The sequence below is a fragment of the Phyllostomus hastatus genome, unplaced genomic scaffold (assembly GCF_019186645.2).
Source record: "Phyllostomus hastatus isolate PE091 unplaced genomic scaffold, TTU_PhHast_1.1 phas_contig_16, whole genome shotgun sequence".
NCBI lineage: Eukaryota > Metazoa > Chordata > Mammalia > Chiroptera > Phyllostomidae > Phyllostomus > Phyllostomus hastatus.
The window spans coordinates 5,373,053-5,391,932 of NW_025333643.1; the positions used below are offsets into that span (position 1 = coordinate 5,373,053).

General features: G+C 50.1%; 2 protein-coding genes across 6 annotated transcripts; one reads left to right on the forward strand and one right to left on the reverse strand.

The window, feature by feature from the left end:
* The first annotated feature begins 1,015 nt into the window (after positions 1 to 1,015).
* Positions 1,016 to 12,041, forward strand: CAMK1 (calcium/calmodulin dependent protein kinase I). Of its 4 annotated transcripts, none has more exons than XM_045832146.1 (12): positions 1,016 to 1,172; positions 3,334 to 3,448; positions 5,353 to 5,484; positions 6,728 to 6,802; positions 6,915 to 7,053; positions 7,877 to 8,003; positions 8,095 to 8,170; positions 8,846 to 8,958; positions 9,530 to 9,608; positions 9,704 to 9,791; positions 11,549 to 11,666; positions 11,775 to 12,041. In XM_045832146.1, the coding sequence occupies exons 2-12, from the start codon at positions 3,366 to 3,368 to the stop codon at positions 11,855 to 11,857; spliced, it is 1,113 nt and encodes a 370-aa protein (XP_045688102.1). In that variant the 5' UTR covers positions 1,016 to 1,172; positions 3,334 to 3,365; the 3' UTR covers positions 11,858 to 12,041. The 4 variants fall into 4 exon arrangements, with proteins under 4 accessions (XP_045688102.1, XP_045688100.1, XP_045688103.1 ...); XM_045832144.1 differs by lacking the exon at positions 1,016 to 1,172 and adding an exon at positions 1,370 to 1,466; XM_045832147.1 differs by lacking the exon at positions 1,016 to 1,172 and adding an exon at positions 1,463 to 1,551.
* On the reverse strand, positions 11,981 to 17,726 carry OGG1 (8-oxoguanine DNA glycosylase). 2 transcript variants are annotated; one of them, XM_045832148.1, is made up of 7 exons: positions 17,285 to 17,726; positions 16,660 to 16,907; positions 15,897 to 16,076; positions 13,747 to 13,928; positions 12,730 to 12,880; positions 12,549 to 12,598; positions 11,981 to 12,311 (listed from the first exon to the last, which is right to left on the reverse strand). In XM_045832148.1, the coding sequence occupies exons 1-7, from the start codon at positions 17,389 to 17,391 to the stop codon at positions 12,228 to 12,230; spliced, it is 1,002 nt and encodes a 333-aa protein (XP_045688104.1). In that variant the 5' UTR covers positions 17,392 to 17,726; the 3' UTR covers positions 11,981 to 12,227. The 2 variants fall into 2 exon arrangements, with proteins under 2 accessions (XP_045688104.1, XP_045688105.1); XM_045832149.1 differs by having other exon boundaries at positions 11,981 to 12,327; positions 12,545 to 12,598; positions 17,285 to 17,510.
* Positions 17,727 to 18,880: the final 1,154 nt, after the last annotated feature.

Sequence of the window (18,880 nt, forward strand, 5' to 3'; positions counted from 1 at the left end):
TGCAGTAAGCATTGTCTTCTTCCCATCTCCAGCTGGACAATGTGGGGTTCAGGAAGGGGGAGAGGGCACTGGGAGGTGATTGAGGTGGAGTGGGGTTGGGGTGTGAGGCAATGTGCCCCCCTGGCCGGTCACAGTCCAGCCCCACCCCCACTTCCTGCGAGCTGCTCCCCTTTCTTTCACTCCACACCAAATTTCTTCCCAAGGAAGGCCTTGCGCAAGACGACCTCGGTCAGGTTCCTTGGCCGCCCGCCTGCCCGCCTGCCGCCCCAGGCGCGGTGGGGGCCCCCTCCCCTCCAGCCTTCAGCCCCTGGCGCCTGCCCAGTCACGTGGCACTTCGTCCTCTCTTCAGCTTCCTCCAGGATCCTGATTTAACTCACCCAACTCCCCCTTTCCTCCCTAGCCCCAGTCCTTTCGGGCACCACCCCGAGGGGTAGGGAACTGGGGCATCAGCTCTGCCTTGCTGAGGGACCTCGGGCCTTATTTTTTCCACTTGTCAAGTGGGATCGCCACCCGTTACGACTGCCTCGATTCTCTTCATTGCCTATTCTTTCCCTATTGCCCGATCGCCCTGCCCTCAACGGTCCCCTGAGCCCCTTGTGAGAGACCTAGCTTCCTTCTGGGCACTGGGGTGGGGTGGTAGAGAGGGAGGGGAAGCAGAGCCGCAGAGCCCCCAGGGAGCTCCCAGACGGCTCTGAGAGAAACTCTGCGTGCGAGGCGACGGAGGCCAGCCGCCCGCACCAGACAGACCTGGGTTCGGATTCGGCTTTGCCTCTTACCAACTGCTGATTTTGAACCCTTCATCTCTTTGGGCCTCAGGTTGCCTCCTCTGTGAAATGGGGGCCCTACGGGAGACAAAAAGCGGGAGGATCCAGCAGGGGACCTGACCTGTACTCGGGGTACCCCCAGCCCCCGCGCGCCTCTTCCCCAGCCGGGGAGCTGAGTCTCACCTCCCCGGCCCCCGGCCCCCGGCCCCCGGCCCTCCGCCTCAGGCTCCTCCTCTCCTGACATCAGAGCCGCAGGCGGGCGGAGGGAGCCAGCTGAGCCCGAGCCGAGCCCCAGCGAGAGAGCAGTCGGGCGGGCCAGGCGCTCAGCGGCGGGCGGTGGACCGTGGCGGGATCTCAGTGTCAGCCACCTCCGGCCTCCCAACCGGCCCCGCGGCGGGGCAGCCGCAGGTACAGCCGCGGGACCGTCCCGCCTTCGCCCTTGGACGTCTGGGAGGGCGGCCGGACCGCGCAGCCGCTGGATGCCTTCCCCCAAGGATGAGAGGGAGTGCTAGGGCGGGCTGGACTCTGGATGGGCAGGGCTGGGTGGGCCTTTTCCTCTGGCCTCTGCCCCAGACCCAGCAGGTGCCAGGCGGGCTGGTGGGGAAGTGACTGGATAAATAGAGGAAGGTGGGGAGGGCTGTGTGTGTGTGCGTGCGCGTGCAAGCAGCTGGGCCCGAATGTGGAAGGACTGGGCATCTGAAGGTAGAGATGTGTGGTGGCCGGGTTGGGGTGTGCTAATGTTAGCACAGGCGTGCAGATCATATGCAGAGTTCTGGTGTGCTGGTGTGTAAGTGTATCCTTATGGGTGGGGATGTCTGGGAATCAGTGTTTTTGTTGCAGATATGTGTCCAGGTGCTGTGCATGCTGGTATCTGGCTCAAAAGGTAGTACGGGGGGTGGTATATGATTGTGTACTGAGGATGTTTGAAGTAAGGTGTGTAATTTGTTGGGGTTTCGTTTGGACTGTAGGAGCTTCTAGGGTGTATAGGAACTGGAGGGTGAAGAGTATGAGTGAATCTGGGATGTCTGGTATACAGGTGAGGGGTATGTGTGTGTTTCTGGGTGTCATCTGGTCTAGGTATACACAAATGTGTGCTTCAGGGTGTAAGAGGGATCTGTGGGAGGGATATTTAGTTGTGAGGCTGTCTGGGGAATCATGTGTTTGGACATATGTGCTGATGTCTGGGTGTACCTATATTATCGAGTGTCAAGGGTTCTGGGTATGGAGGGTGCTGGATCTGGGGGCAAGTGTTGGCGCTCAGAGGTGTGGGTGGGCTTGAGGTGGTGTGTCTGGGTGCAGGGATATGTATGGAACTATGAAGGTTGTATATGCCAGGCCTCTGGCATAACAGTTGAAAACTCTGCCTCTAGAGTTTACCATCAAGTCTAATTTCCTGAAGAGGTGGCTGGTGCTGAGGTCCCACCATGGCCTACCACTGCTGCAAACCTGGCCAGGCCCCGGTGGAAAGGAGGTCCCATCAAAGGAGAGGGATCTCACACCAGGAACTCTAGTCAGGGCACCTTCCCCACATTCTCCTGCAAGGGAAAGAGAGAAGAAAAGTGCCCTCCCTGAAGTCACACAGCATGCTGGGCTCTGTTTTAACCTCATCCTTTGTGGGCCTGGGGTGGGTTTGTGAGGCTGTGTTCTCTGAATGGGCCCCACTAGGGCTGCACATTAGAAGGACCAGCGGAGGGCAGTCTTTCCAATACAGGAAGTAGCCCTCTAAGGCTTTTGCTCTTAGCAAACTTTGTTGGGGCCCCAGCGAGGGGTCATTCCGGAAACTCTAGACACAGCTCCTGCTCATCGCCAGCCTCTGTCTCCCCATTCATCATCTGATAAATGGAGAAAGCACTCCCACCCTCTCCTGCAGAGGTCTCAGCAGAGTAAGGTGAACTCTCTGACTCTGATCAAGAGGGGATGGGCTAGGTGGGACCATTTCTCAGACTGCTGAGACCCAGATAGATAGGGAGTCAGGTGGGAGGGGGGAAATAGGAATCCTGGTGAGCTCCAGCTGTGGCTGCTGTTGCCGTGGCAACGGTGCAGAACAAGCTATTTAAAAACGTGGCTGAGATATTGCTGGAAGCCCAGGCTGCCGGAAGCCTGATTTTCCAGAGGCTGGGCGGTGCGAAGAAGGAGGAGGGAGAGGAGACACCCCTGCAATTCCCAGGGCGGGGCTGGAACACTGCTAGTTCTGGAGGGGGGGGAGGGGGGATCCTCCTGGGCTTTGTGCTTCTACAAGCTGCTCTGGGGTCTTTTCTGTTGTTCTTTGGGAGGCCAGAGTCTCCTGGGGTATTTGGATTTGGGAGATAAGCTGAATAAAATGAATGAATGAGTGAGTGACTTTGTTGAAGAATTTTGCTGCCACCATGAAGGATTTTCCTCTAGGCATAAGAATTTGCTAAATGAATAAATGACTGGTGAATGAATGAATGTTTGTTGAATGATTTGGTCATGTAAATGAATCAAAGAATGAAAAAATGCAGGCTGAATGACTGAATAGGGCTACCAGTAAGTTCTCACATAGAAGTCTGGGCCCTACTGAGTTTTTTCCCTCCATTTCCCTTTCCAGGAGCCCTGGCTACGGCCAGGGGGCAGTGGGCCATGCCTGGGGCAGTGGAAGGCCCCAGCTGGAAGCAGGCAGAGGACATTAGGGACATTTACGACTTCCGTGATGTTCTGGGAACGTGAGTCTCAGGGCAGGAGAGAATGGGGCTGTTCCTGAGCTGAGGGGTGAGGTTGGGAAGGTCCTTACTCTTGGGCTTGGCTAGCTGGGGAGGCTGAGTCCAGGGTGGTGCTTCCTCTGGCCAGTTAATCACTACTTCCTATTTCCTATAGCCCAGGCCCTCTGGCAGCCTTGCCATGGCCAATACTGGCTTTTCATTTCTGGTGCTAGTGGATGGAACTGGGGCTGCTCTTGCCACAGCTTTGGGTTCCTATGAAAAGAAGGAAGTAGGGAAGGGTGAAGGAGCCAGTTTATTCAACTTGTTGCCAAGAGCTGGGAGTTCTGGCCTACATCTAGGGATGGGCTGGCCAAGGCTCTGTTCTTAGTGCTGGGAGTCCAGAAAAAACTGAAACCTAGTCTTTGCCTTCATGTTGATCCCAGACATGTGAGGAAGACAGGCACACGGAAAATGACAGCAGGGTACATGCTGAGCTCCAATTAAAGAAGGGAATAAGGATTCTTATCTTAGAGCCCAGAGAGAGCAGTGGCTTCTGCCGAGGGGAACACTTTCTGGAGGAGGCATTAGAGCTGGGTATTGAAAGATGAGTAGGAGTGCACTTGTCAGAGAAAGAGGAGGACATTCCAAGCAGAAAAATAGCATAAGTAAAAGCTTAGAGGTGTAATTTGTGTGGAAAGGGGTAGAGTCAGGTGGAGCTTATAGTCAGAGGCTGGGGAAGAAAGGGGAACAGGTCATGCAAGGACTTGAAAGCCAAGCCGTGGAAGCTGGACTTTATCCCACAGGGCATAGAAATATGTTGAAGACTTTTTCACAAGCTTGCAATTCAAGACAGTCACTCTGGCCATGGCATGGAAGGTAAACTGAAGAGGGACAGGACCAGAAACCAGCAATGAAGCTATACAGTCACTAGCTATTCTGATGATTGAGATTTCACCATGGAAGATGCTTTTGACTTATGACCTCTTATCCAAAAAGTAACAGAAAGAATACTCTAGCCCTGGCTGGTGTGGCTTAATGGATTGAGCACCGGCTTGCAAACCAGAAGGTCGCCAGTTTGATTCTCAGTCAGGGCACATGCCTGAGTTGCGGGCCAGGTCCCTAGTTGGGGGCATGCAAGAGGCAACCGATGACTCTTATGCACTCTCTTTAAAAGTAAATGAATTAAAAAAAATTAAAAGAATACTGTAGTAAACCCTCCTTAATCAGTGAATTTCAGTGCAACTGAGTTTAATTTGCTCCTTTCTAAGAGCCTGTTATAAAGCACTGCTTCTCAAACCTCACTGAGCATACAAATCATTCAAGGACTTTGTTAAAATGCAGATTTTGGTTTAGTAGTTCTGGGGTGGGGCCTGAGATTCTGCACTTCTAAACAGTTTCCAGGTGATACTGATGGTATTTAAAGGTTCTAAAGGGTGTTAAATTAGCCATGAATCAAATTGGCTTTAGCAGAAAAAGAAATAAATCAAGCACGTAATATAAAAAAAAAAAAACACCCAGGGGGTGAACTCCAGGCATGGCTGGATCCAGGGGCTCACATGATGTTATCAGGAAATTGTCTTGGACCATTTCTCTGATTTCCTTTATGCTGGCCTCATTCTCAAGCAGGCTCTCCCCGAGTGGTGGCAACGATGATTACCATTAGCCCCAGGTATACATTCTACCAGCTTAGCAGAAAAGAGCACCTCCTTTTCAAAGTGCAAATAAGCTGGTTTGCATCACATGACCCTATTATTGTGGCCAGGGCACAGACTATTCCGACTGGCACTAGAGGATGAATAAGTGATGGAGGGAGGCTCATCCCACCTCTTTGGTCCTGAGGTGGTCACATAACCCACAGGGAAAAGAGGAAAGGCTGGAGGGAAGTTGGGGTCCCAGTTCACTGCCTCATGAATCCCCTCTCCCTGCAGGGGGGCCTTCTCAGAGGTAATCCTAGCAGAGGATAAAAGGACTCAGAAGTTGGTGGCCATCAAGTGCATCGCCAAGAAGGCTCTGGAGGGCAAGGAGGGCAGCATGGAAAATGAGATTGCTGTGCTGCACAAGTGCGTGAGCCATAGCCTGTGCTTGCCCAGGTTGACCCTGCCCTGACCCTTCCCATCCTCATCCAACCCCTGCTTTGGGCAAATTATCTAACCTCTCTGAGTTTCAAATTACTCATTTATAAAATGGGGTAATAATCTCCACTTGTCAAGGTTGTGGTGAGCACTAGCAACACTTTAAGTGCCTGGCACAATAGCTAACATGACAGATGCCATTGATATGTTATTGCTTATTTACAGAGGTTTAATCTGTTCAATCAGGTCTAAAGGTCAATCCTTGAACAGGGCTTGAAACCATCCATCTCAACTGGTGTTATTGCTAGACATGCCTTGTTCCCCCACGTAATAAACCACACAGCAAATTCGAAAATGCCTATGTGCTCCCACTATCTAAGTGGGAGCACTATCTTAGTCTATGTGACCCACTAACTAAGTCAACACCACCTCGTCTATGAATTGTTCATGCCGATATGAAACTTACTGCCTCACTAGATTCTCACTAGAGAATCTTCACTTTCAGTCTCTTTCCTGAGCTTTCCAACCATCCTGCAGGGACAAAATGATCATTTCCACTACTGGTGGTAGGGGTGGGGGAACTGAGGCTCAGAGAAGGCAAAGGACTTGTCCAGGGTCACATGGCAAGTCTATGGCAGAGCCATCTTCCATGAAGGTCAGTCACTGTCATGGTTTATTGAATATTTACAATATGCCAGGCACTATATAAAGCATCTTACTTACTTACCTGTTTATTATGTCATGTGATCCTCACCCCAACTCTTCAAAGGAAATACTATCATTGGCTTCATATTATAGATGAAGAAACGGGCTCAGAGAGGTCACACTCAATTCAATGATTCGTGACCACCTACTCTGCCCCAAGTGCCGGAGTAACAGTGGTGAGCAGGATAAAGCGCCTGGTCTTGTGCAGGCTGACAGATTTATCAACACAGAAAAAAAAATTTAAATCATATACTGATCAGGACTGTGAGGTGAAACACTTGCCCCCAAATAGCATGTAGCAGAGGCAGGTTTGGACCCAAGTCTAGTGATTTAGAGTCTAGTGTTTACCTCTGTGCTCTCCACCTTCGAACACATTGTAATCAATTGTGGTAAATCAGCTTTTTGCCTTTGGAATCCAGATCCTTGGTGTGTCCTACCCAGGTTCTCAGATGGTGGTCCTTCAGGGTAAGGGTGGCAAGGGAGCTGAACTGTTCTCAGCTCTGAGCCACCTCGTTTCTCTATTCAGGATCAAGCACCCCAACATTGTTGCCCTGGACGACATCTATGAGACTGGGGGCCACCTCTACCTCATCATGCAGCTGTGAGCAGCCTGCCTGCCTCTGACCCTTCCTCACACCTCTCCCTGCCACCCCCTCCCTAGCTTCCCTGCTTCTCTTGCTCATTTGGCCAGACTGCTCTGTCCCTTGCTGCAGGGTGTCAGGAGGGGAGCTGTTTGACCGCATCGTGGAAAAAGGCTTCTACACGGAGCGGGATGCCAGCCGCCTTATATTCCAGGTGCTGGATGCTGTCAAGTATCTGCACGACCTGGGCATCGTACACCGGGACCTCAAGGTGGGGTGTGAGGGTATGGTGAGCTGGGGCACCCAGGGATGGGGGCTCTGCACATTCCTCACTGTGTGGCCTTGGGTAACTCTCACCCCCTCTCTGAACCTTGACTTCTCATCTGCAAAGTGGACCTTGTAAGCCTTAAATTGCCTCCTCCCACTCCAGTTCGGGCACGCAAATGGAAACAAAGGTGAACTCTACTGTCATGTCATCCAAGTAATGTCTTGTGTCTTTTTCTGATAATAAAAGTCCCATTTGCACTTTGTAGAAAACTTGGATGGAAGAGCAAAACATAATGAAGCCAGAAACCCCTGAAATCCTACTTCTCAGATTATGATGGGGTTCACATGTTGTAGTACATCTCATTCCAGTCTAGGAGAAGACCAGATCTGGGGTGAGACAGAACTGAGTTTGAATCCTGACCCTGTTACTCCCTAAGTGTAGGTTTTCAGGCAAGTCACTATGTATAGACTTTCCTCTCAAGACATCCGTTTCCTCATCTTAAGGTAGGGATGTGGTAAGGCTGAAATGAAATCAAGCGCTAGTCAAGTTGTGGCATACAGTAGGTGTTCCAAAATTATGTCTTTAGGGTTTCACAATAAACACCTGAGGTTTACAGAAAATTCCCTCCCACCTCTTCACAGCCCTGTCCTTTCTGGAACTTTTAACCTCCTTGAGAACGTCCTTCAGTTTCTTGTGCTTCCAACTGAGATAGCATCTGTGAAGCCACAGTGGCTTTTGGGGTCCCATTGTTCCCCAGGGTTGCTTGGGGAAACAGAAGGTTTGGCCAGCCTCTGACTGCGCCTTCCCCTCCCTCCTGCCCTTTAAGCCAGAGAATCTGCTGTACTACAGCCTGGACGAAGACTCCAAGATCATGATCTCCGACTTTGGCCTCTCCAAAATGGAGGACCCCGGCAGTGTACTCTCCACGGCCTGTGGGACCCCGGGATACGTGGGTGCGGAAGGACCTGGGCTGAGGCCATGGGAGGGGGAGGAACCAGGAGCCGCAGGGCAGATTTGTCACCACCATGTCCTCTTCCTCCACAGCCCCTGAGGTCCTGGCACAGAAGCCCTACAGCAAGGCAGTGGACTGCTGGTCCATCGGAGTCATCGCCTACATCCTGTGAGTGGGGGCCTGGCCGCTGGGGTATACGGTTCCAGACTTCTCCTCTCCCCTACTTTGTGTTCTCTTCCTCCCCTCTGCTATTTCTTCCTTCTTGCCATCCACATTTTTATCTACCAATCAATGACTAATATTACTTCATCCAATAGATACTATGTTTCAGGCACTGTACCAAGCACTGAACCAAGCACTGAGGATTTAGCAGAGAACAAAATAAAGTTTCTGCCCTCAGGAGGCAGACACTCAAGTAGGTGACAGAGAAAAGTAAATAAATGAGTAAATAAATCCATAAAATATTGTCAAGTGGTTAAAAAGTACTATAAAAAATGAAGTAGGGTAGAGAGAGGGGAATGGATGCCATTTTAGATGAAAAGGTTAGGGAAGTCCTCTCTGAGGAGGTGACATTTGACTGGCATCCTGAATGAAGTGAGGGAGTCAGACCTAAACAGCAAGTGCAAAGGCCCTGAGGAAGAAAAGATGACATGTTAAGGAACAGAAAGTGGAGCTGGACAGGAGTGAATAAGGCAGAGAGGGGTAGATTTCCCCAGCCCCCTTTGTAAAAGGGGAAACTCTTTCCTGTGGGTCTTGCCTGACCCCTGGGACTGCCCCAAAGCTCCATCCGGAGCCAGTGTGTACACTGAAAATGGAAATGAGGATGAGTTTCTCCCTGCCCAGGCTCTGCGGTTACCCCCCCTTCTATGACGAGAATGATGCCAAACTCTTTGAACAGATTTTGAAGGCCGAGTACGAGTTTGACTCTCCTTACTGGGACGACATCTCTGACTCTGGTATTTGGGGCTTTGCGGTCTTCCCCTGGGCGCTGCCTCTAGTGCTTTCCTCATGCTTTGGGGGCCTCCTCACTGCCTTCCTTCAATCAGTTCCCCAGCCCCAGACGAAGCTGTCTGAGACACCCACCCCAGGTTCTTCCCTCTGCCTGGCCCTGATCTGAGAAACCTGTAGGCATTCATTCATTCATTCTGCCTTCAAACATAGTATTTTTGAAAATACTTCCCCCATTGACTTTCTAATGCCTAAAACACCACATAAAAGTTTTCATCTGTCCTTTTGTGCCTCCTAGTAGGAGGCAAACCTATGAAACCATTATTAATCATTTACACATCAGTGTGAATACACTGAGTAGAACCTTTTCTAAGAACAAGTTTTTCTTAAGGGAAAAAGGAGACAGCTGGAAGGCTGGGGTGGATGGGGGGCTTAGAGAAGAAAAAAGGTGGGGTGGGGCGGTGCATGGACAGATCTGGCCTCGTCTTGCTTGGATACCAGGCCAGACCTGAGGAGGTAGGTTCTGTTTTGGGGGTGTCCACAGGCATTTCCGTCTTTGCTTTTGTCTTGGGGGCTCAGCCAAAGACTTCATCCGGCACTTGATGGAGAAGGATCCAGAAAAGAGGTTCACCTGTGAGCAGGCCTTGCAGCACCCATGGTGAGAACTCCGATGACCTGCAAACTGGGGTGGGGCCCAGGGCCCCCAGGCCTGCTCTGCCTTCACAGATAACCTTCCACACACCCCTACCCTAGGATTGCAGGAGATACGGCTCTGGATAAGAATATTCACCAGTCAGTGAGTGAGCAGATCAAGAAGAACTTTGCCAAGAGCAAGTGGAAGGTGAGCCCATGTCCTTAGTCCTGGGTCCCAGCCTACCCAGAACTCCTCCCCACTCCCAACCAGGCCTTAGTTTGCACAACACCTAGCACCAAGTTGGGCACACAGTAACCAGTCAAGAATGCTTACTAAAGAAACTTTTTCTTTTTAAACATTTTATTTATTTTTAGAGAGAAGGGAAGGGAGAGAGAAAGAGAAACATTAATTGCCTCTTGCATGCTCCCAACTGGGTAGCTGGCCTCCAACCCAGGCATGTGCCTTGACTGGGAATTGAACCAGCAATCTTTCACTTTGCCGGACAATGCCCACCAAGCAACTTGGGCCAGGGCTGAAGAACCTCTTTCATTCATTTGTTCAGTGCTCCATGTCACCTACTCTATTCCAGTGAGAGTACCTGACCTCGAAATCTAGAGGGAAGTGTATAATTCTTGAGACATCAAATCCAACCCACAGGGTCCTGCAAGGGGCCTAAAGACCTGGCAGCTAGGTAGGAATTAGCCAGGCACAGAATAATATCTAAGGTAGAGGGGACCAATGTACAAAGGGCCAAAGGCAAGAGAGTATAGCCATCCAAGGATGTGCCAGTGCTAAGCCTGGCTGGACTGAAAGGGCTTTGGGGGCAGTAGGGACTGAGTGGCTGAGGCAGGGGCCCAGGCTGGATATGCAAGTAGGGGCCAGGCTGCTCAGAGTCTCAACTGCCACATTGGGGCCCTGACTTATGATTGAGCCCCAGGATTTTCAGCAGGAACTTGCCCTTTAGAAAGGGCTCTCAACAAAAAGAGGCACAGAGAGAAGGCTGAGTCCCTTTAGGAGGCTGTGGCAGAGGTGCAGGCAGGAGACAGTGAAGGCTGGATCAGAGCCGGGGCAACAGGAACAGAGAACAGTGGCTGGTCTAGGAGTCGATTAGGAGGTAGAATTGACAAGAAGTGATGATAGGATGGATGTTGGGCTAAGGATGTCAAGGGCTGGCCCAAAATTTTTGTTGGGGATAGGGAGGACAGTGGTACCATCACTGAGATGGAGATCCCAGGAGCAGAAACTTATCTTTGGGGGATGACTTTGGTTTTGGATATGGTGAACGTGAGGAGTGGATAGGGACATGTACTTGGATATGCTGAATAATATACAAACCTGAGCAAGTTACTTAACCTCTCTGTGCCTGTTTCCTCCTTTGACAGTGGTGATACTAATAGGACTCACCTCAAAGACTTCCGTGAAAATTAAATGAATTAGTATGTAAAGTGTTTAGAATGATGCCTGACACAATGCTATATTAAGTGTTTGCTATAATGTGAATATGGATTAATTATATATAAAAAGCTACATAGCCCTGGCTGGTGTGGCCCAGTGGATTGAGTGCTGGTCTGTGAACTGAAGGGCTGCCAATTCGATTCCCGGTCAGGGCACACACCTGGGTTGTGGGCCAGGGGCCTGGCTGGAGGTGTGCAAGAGGCAACCAATCTATGTTTCTCTGCAACACTGATGTTTCTCTCTCTTTCCTGCTCTAAATAAATAAATAAAATTTTTTAAATTGAAAAAAGTTATGTATCTGTTAATATATACTCTTTATATATGTGCATATATATGCAAATACATAATATGGCTGCATTTAATAAAGCCTTATAGATATTTCAGGTGGTTTTAGGGGATCAATCATTAATACCTAAAAAAGAAGGAACCACTGCAAGAATCCCCCTGCCAGACGCTGCCCCACGGTCTCCCACTCTTTCAAAAGTCCCTTCTTCCCCCTCTCCCCACAGCAAGCCTTCAATGCCACAGCTGTGGTGCGGCACATGAGGAAGCTACATCTGGGCACCAGCCAGGAGGGGCAGGGACAGACTTCGAGCCATGGGGAGTTGCTGACACCAGCAGTTGGGGGTGAGGACCAGGGCTCTGTGGAAGGGCATGGGTGGTCCACGAAGAGGCGACCAGGTTGGAGTGGAGGGTCTGCTTCCACAGCTAAGTTTGTTTTCTCTTCTCATGTAGGGTCAGCAGCTGGCTGCTGCTGTCGAGACTGCTGTGTGGAGCCGGGCCCAGAAATGTCCCCCAGACTGCCCCCTCACCTCTAGGACTCTGGATCCAGGGTCAGGATCCCCTGTGTGGGAGAGATGGGGGCAGCCTACTCCCCTTCCCTCCTTGAACTGGGGTTACCCTTCCCCGCCCCACCCATTCCCTACCACACCTCCACTGCATTTTCCATACAAATGTTTCTATTTTATTGTTCCTTCTTGTAATAAAGGGAAGAGGATTAAACCATAGGTAGCTTTGTCTGCCCAGACAACCCCCACTCCACACTATTGTACAAACTGCTCAATTTGAGGGTGCCTGCCCCCTGAGGTAGTTGCATGGAGCCCTCTTCCCAATACGAGGCTGGATGGAGAATAATGGGGAATGGAGGGAAAAGGTACTGGGAGAATCCCTTTGTCCTGTGCCTCCCACCTAGTCTTCAGGCCCTGTGGATCTCTTTCTGCGCTTTGCTGGTGGCTCTTGGTAGAGCTGGCGCAGGTCAGCACTGAAGAGCACCTGGGGACGGGGAAGTCTGTGTCAGGAGAAGGTACACTGGGGTTAGGGAGAGTTGGGCCGGTGGTAGTGTGAGGGGACACAGAGTTCCTAGGGAGCAGACCCAGGACAATGCAAGTCCACTAGAGTCAGGGCTGGGAACAAAGGGTAGAAAATCCTTTAGGGTCATCTGGGTCAGGGCTGGTGGAGAAGTTCTATGGGGTCTGGACTGAGGAAGAGAGAAAGCATAGGTATACTCACTGCTTGGGCCCAGCCAGCATAAGGGCCCCACAGGCTCCGGAAAAAGTTTCCTAAATCAAAAGTAATGAGGCAAAATAAGTTGGCCCCTCCCACTGCCATCCACAGGGGTGGGGTTTTAGGAAGAGGAGTGAGAAATTTCCATGGCCTCAGTCTTTGTTAGCCCTGGCATCTCCCCACTTACCCAGTTCCTTGTTGGCCTGGGGGCTTGGACCTTTGGCCTGGGTTGTGGTAGGATGCCAGCTGTAGTCACGTTGGGCAATCTGCCACATGTGGACATCCACGGGCACGGCCTGGGGCTTGTTTAGGGACATCAAGCAGATGCAGTCGGCCACCTTGGATGGACACAGAGTGAGCCACAGAGAAGGAATGGCAGGATCCAGGCAGCATCCTGCTTCTAGTCCCAAAGCCAGCTACTTCCTCCTCCACTTTGAGGTTACTATTATTCTATATTCTCAACATATGCCATCTATTAATAATTTTAAAAATAGCTGTCATGAGATTGCTACTACATGAACATCTATGTAGGCCAGGTTCTCATCATAACCTGGCAAGAAGCTGGTACTGTATTTCATTTTGCAGACAAGAAAGCTGAGGTTCTGAAGGGTACAGTAACTTGGTCCAAGTTACATGGCTAGGAACAGGCAGAACAAAGATTTAATGTTAGAGTGAAGTTCAGAGCCCATTAAAAAAGGTTCCTTAAGTAAAAATTCATTTTTTAAACTACAGAGAAGTAGACAGAAGAAAACAATAAATGTCAGATTCCCAATCATTTTGATGCTAGCTAACCCTGTTGAGATTGAACAAAAAGTTTTATAAGTACATGTGATTTCAAGAAAAAAATAAAATGAAAAGTAGAACTATCTTCCTATTTGTCTTCCCAAAGGTAACCACTACCAAGTTTCCTGTGGTTCCTTCTAGAAATTTCTGCATACATATAGTAGTGTATAGATGTACCTGACCTTTCTACAAATGCATTCAAAGGGCAATGTCCTATACACCTATTTTGCATTTTCTCTAATAAAATATCTGCTTGTATACTTTCTCCTTCTTACCCCGCCTCCAGAAGCCAAGCCTGCATCTAGCTCTTGGGTCTGCCTTGTTACCTTCTACATGGATGGTAGCCTGTACCCAGCTCTCAGGCCTACTGTTACTCTCTACATGGGTGGTAAGGATAGCTCCTACCCAACTGGGGCCTCACCTTGGTGCCCACCCCAGGCAGGGTGCAGAGGGCCCTGTGGGCCTCTTCGTAGGGGGCCCTGCGCAGCTGCTGAAGCCAGGGAAGCCCACCGTATTCTTCAAGGATGGCTCGGGCACTGGCACTCACGAAACGGGCACGGTACCCAAGGCCCAGCTTCCTGAGCTGAGCCTCCACCTCTGGCCCTGTGGGGGCGTGGGGGTAGGGAAGGAAGCAGACATCAGGCATCTTCAAATGCTTTATGTCCTTAGGCTAGTGTGAGCCTTCCATGCCAAATGAATGCTTTCCCTTAGCACCCTTCTCCCACCTCACAACTTTTTGAAGACCTCAGGACACTTGCATGTACAAAGGACAGGGCTAAGGCCTAGGTTACACTCTTTACAAATGTTTTCTGAGCACCTACTATGTGTTGGGCACTGGAACAGGGACTCAGAAGGATTGCTGCCCTGAAGAAACTCCCCAATTGAGTTTCTTAACCTTTCCAAGAGCTATTTACACTCATGATCTAAAGTAATAGTCATAAGAATAGCAATAGCTTCTATGATCAAATACTAGGGAGCAAACACAAGCAAAGTGCTTTAGGTACATTATCACACTTTTCTCAAGGACCCTGAAGAAAGTACTGCTGTTTTTCCCATTGCACAGATGGAGAAAATGAGGGCTTAGAAGAGGTTAAGTAACTTGGCCACAAAAGGACACAGTGATGGGATCTGCACCCAGGTCTGGGACACCAATGCCTATGCTCTAAACCTGCTTCACGATAGCTTTATTCACCCCTCAGACACTTCCAGATAAGAACCCTTATTCCCATCCTACAAATGAGTTAAGAGTAGCCTGGAGAGGAAATGAATTTCTAAGCTGCAAGCTGAGGCCTGAGATTGGGTTTCTAAGCACCAAAAACTCTCTTTTCTCCAGGCAGGCTGTCTCCTTGCTATGCAGCCCCCAAGCACTTCCCCTTGCTTAGGCCTTACATCTGCCAAGTGAGATACTTGTCTCTGTAAAAACTTGCCTCACCTTGGCCAGGGAGCTCAGTTGGTTAAAGCATTGTCCCTAGACACCAAGGTTATAGGTTTGATCTGGGTCAGGGAACATACAAGATACAACCAATAAATGCATAAGTAAGAGGAACAACAAATCAATTCTCTCTCTCTCTTAAAAAGCAAAACAAAACAAAACAAAACTTGCTTCACAGGGTTGCTGTGAAGAATGTATGTTCTTGGACACAAAACTGTTGGGTTCACTATGGAGACAGCAATTTGAATTTTCTGCATATTTCCCATATGCTGAGCACTGTGCGAGGTGCAGTATGTGCATTCCTTTACCTAACCCTGTGGCAACTCTGATAGGTTATTCTCCCATTCAACAGATGGAGAAACAGAGGCACAGAGAATAATTAAGTACCAGAGTTTGGATTCAGACTCAGGCAGTCTGTTTCTAGAACAAGTGTGCAGCGGCTCTCTCTATGGAGCATGCCTGCACTTTTCCCTCCCACCTGCCCCCAAGGCATGTTTTCCTTGCCTCTCTCTTTCTCCTAAGCTCCAAGCACCCTTATTTTGCCTCTGTAACTTGTTCCCTGAGCCCATTTCTTCTATGGCTCACTTGTTCTACCCCTGTGACTTTTTCTTTTAAAGATTTTATTTTTAGAGAGAGGGGAAGGGAAGGAGGAAGAGTGGGAGAAAAACATCAATGTGTGGTTGCCTCTCTTGCACCCCCTGCTGGGGACCTGGCCTGCAACCCAGGCATGTGCCCTGACTGGAAATCAAACTGGCAGCCCTTTGGTTCACAGGCCTGCACTCAATACACTGAGCAACACTAGCCAGGTACCTCTGTGACTTTCTAAATAATTCCTCTTAAAAAAACCCACACAAACAAACCATGTGCATTTAACCCCAAAGTACTGTACCTTGAATATGGATGTTTTTCTGAAGTGGCATTAAACCCATGGGGCAAAAAGCAGAGTAGTGAGGATATTTCAGGGATAAATAGGGAGGGTGAGGTATGACTGGGACTAATCAGACCAAGCAGGGTGATTCTGGATGAGGGCAGGCTTTGGGAAGGCAGGAAACTTTGAGATGAAAGATGGGGACCACAGGAGAACTGAATAGACCTTGAAAACTGTTAGTGGGCCTTGGGGCAGAGACCCATTTACTCACCAGCCAGGGCCTGCAGGCTGGGGAAGCCATGGTAGGTGACATCATCTAGCTGGACAAGTCGAGGTCCGAAGGCCTGGCAGAGCCGCTCCACCATGCCAGTGATGCGGGCAATGTTGTTGTTGGAGGAACAGATGAAGGAGAAAAGGCACTCGATGGGGTCCTGTTGTAGGAGTCGAACACCTGGAGGTAGGAAAGGCAGGGAGTAGGAGAAGGACCTGCAGTCAATAGTGACCTCCTCTCACCCTCAGATCTTAGGCACCAGAGGGAATACCCTGATTCTGAAAGCTGAATCAGAATCACCCAGGGGAATGAGAGACAGCACTGTTAGAGAAAACAACACTGGAACTTTCATTCCTCACAGCATGTTGAGAGGTCTAGGTCATCATCCAGTTCCACAGATAAAGCTACAAATCCCCACTATAAAAGTGGGGATTTGTGTCCATTTTGTTCACTGCTGTATTCCCAGTCCCATAGCAAATGCTCTGTAATATTTACATAATGAATGTCACCTGCCCTCAATCACACAGACAGGATTTGGCTTAATATCCTCATCACTCCACGAAGGTGATCAGCAGGACAATAAAATAATGGTAAAAATAACTACTATGTATCAGGCACTATTCTAAACACTGTACATGTATTAGCTCCTTTAATCCTCATAAAATCCTATGAGGTAGATAAAACCCCCATTTTACAGATGGTGGAACTGAATAACCTACCAAACTATAAGAACCCCAACCCTTGCCCCAGGTTCTGTACTCACCTTGGAATTTCTGAGCCACCTCTTGGAAGTGGGAATCCACAGAACTCCAATGACTATACAATTGAGCCAGGCTGACATCCAGCTGGAGGTATTGGCGTAGGGCCTTCAGCTCTTCTCCTGTGGGCTTCCCAGTCTGGCCTTTTTCCCCTCGGTACACAGTGCAGTAGAGCTTCTCCTCAGTCTGGGTCAGTGTCCATACCTGGTCAGCCAGCACACCACTCCAGTGTGCAGGGTTTTGCTCCCTCCACCTGAGACCCCAGGTACAGGTAGCTATAATACCCAGTTTCCCTTCCTGCACCCTTTGGGGCCCTCCCACCTTACCTCTCCACATACAAAACTGATTAATGAACTGTAAAGTAAAAGTGCTTTCTTGTACATCAATTACATAATTTATCCTCACAATAATACTGCATAGGCTTATTACGTCTAAAGAGATAACAGGTGACAACCATCTTTCCATCTCTCCAACAATTACTGGACTATTAAAAATAAAAAAGGAGCTAACAGGCTCTACACCCGTGCCTCCGTTTCCTCTTTTGTACCCTAAGGTTTCTTCTATCATACCCAACATTCCCTTGCACCCCAGACCTGCAGTGCTGAGGAGTCAGGAGCCACAGTCACTCACCGGAAGGATTGTCCTGAAGCCAGAACCAAGTCCAGGCGTAGCTCAGAGAGTGGACAGGGGATGGAGGCCCATAGGGACGGGACAGAGTATAGTGTACGATGTCTCATGCTACCGAGCAAAACTGAGCAGGCTAATATTTCCTTATCAGTCTCCGCCCCATAATGGCCACACCCACTCAGAACCCGCTCAACAAGCCGCCAGCAGACCACTCCCACCGAGATCTCGAACCGTCAGGCTTCACCCAAATTCTTAATCTGTTTGAAATCTGCCCAATTTCATTTAATTCCTCCACTTCTCGCAGGCCCCGCCCCTCACTCGTCACTCAAGTCGAGTTCCTTCCACTCTGTCCCACCTCCTGCTCTAAACCTCCCCTCCTCCAACAACCCCAGGGTGCTCGCCACTGTACCACGAAGTTGTCGTGTGAAGCACACGCAAACACACTCTTCCGGGTTCTCCAGAGCTTGACCTCACTCTTAAAGGAAGCAGGGCTCAAGCCCGGTTTATTGGATCCAGAGGTAGCCAATCCGCGTGGAAGTTAGAGGCGCCAATGAAAACGGGCGCGGCAGCGGCGGGCGGGTCTTCGCTAGGCGCCTCAGCGGTTAGCGCGTGCTGGGCTCGCCGCGTGCTCTCTCTGGGCCTTTCCTCTGCGCTAGGTAGGCCAGCTAGTCCCCACAGACCCGGCTCAGAGTGCGCCCTCGGGCCCCTGTCATCACTGCCTGATGTCCTCTGAGCCATGGATTTCTCAGGCTTGCCTACCCGCCCAACCAAATCCAATCCCTTGCCATTTTCAGGAAGCCCTTCTCCCCACCGGGCCTCCCCAGTCTGCTATTCGTTCACCTCAGTCCTCCTCCCATAAATCCCTGTTCAGTGAGAATCCAACGGGCCCCCGAGCACAGCTCCGGCCCACAAGCTCCTGCGAGGACTCTCCACAGCGTCTGCCTCCTGAGGATTCGGTCTTCGCGCTCGCCTTCGTGGGCCTCCTCAGACTTCACTCCCGAGGCGTGACTCAGATCGTCCAGTCTCGCCTGTCGCCTGCACCTGTGTTCTGGTCTCAGCTTTCCTCCAGTACAACGCCACCTAACACTGACGAGCTGAATACGGCCTGTAGAGGGGCTTTCTCTGGGAGCGCGAAAGGCAATTCAGAATGCAAGGGAAGTGTGTGGCCCTGAGCCTGTCTGCTTAGCCCCGTTGCCTGGGCTGGCTGCTGGGCTCTGGAGAAACTCACAAAAAGCTAGCGGACCTGCACTTTTATCTGGGTGATTTTTTAAACTTTCTACCATAGTGCTTTTTGGTTGCCGAATTAGATTGCAAATAACTTAAGGGCAAGATTTGCAGCTGATTTATATTTGTGCCGCCCCCACACTACCTAGTGCGGAGTACCAGAAATTTGGTATCATCAATCAAATGCTGTGGTTGTTATAGCCCCCCTCAGTAGCTCTGAGACCCTTGATAACTGCTTCCTGTGACTGTCTCATCCACTAGCATGTCAGCCCACAAGTACCTAGCACTTGGAAGGCTTTCCTTCAATGAATGTTTGAATTAGAAAAGAAGGTGCCAGGATTGGGAATGAATGAAGAGAAATCCTCTACATCCCTG

Coding starts and splice junctions, on each gene's coding strand:
- OGG1 (XM_045832149.1), bottom strand. CDS start 17,391: ATGAGACATCGTACACTATACTCTGTCCCGTCCCTATGGGCCTCCATC. Junction 16,077..16,659: donor GGTGGCTCAGAAATTCCAAG/GTGAGTACAGAA, acceptor TCCTACCTCCAG/GTGTTCGACTCCTACAACAG. Junction 12,881..13,746: donor TGCCTGGGGTGGGCACCAAG/GTGAGGCCCCAG, acceptor TGTCCATCCAAG/GTGGCCGACTGCATCTGCTT.
- CAMK1 (XM_045832144.1), top strand. CDS start 1,442: ATGTGGAAGGACTGGGCATCTGAAG. Junction 1,467..3,333: donor GAAGGACTGGGCATCTGAAG/GTAGAGATGTGT, acceptor TTCCCTTTCCAG/GAGCCCTGGCTACGGCCAGG. Junction 9,792..11,548: donor TTGCCAAGAGCAAGTGGAAG/GTGAGCCCATGT, acceptor CTCTCCCCACAG/CAAGCCTTCAATGCCACAGC.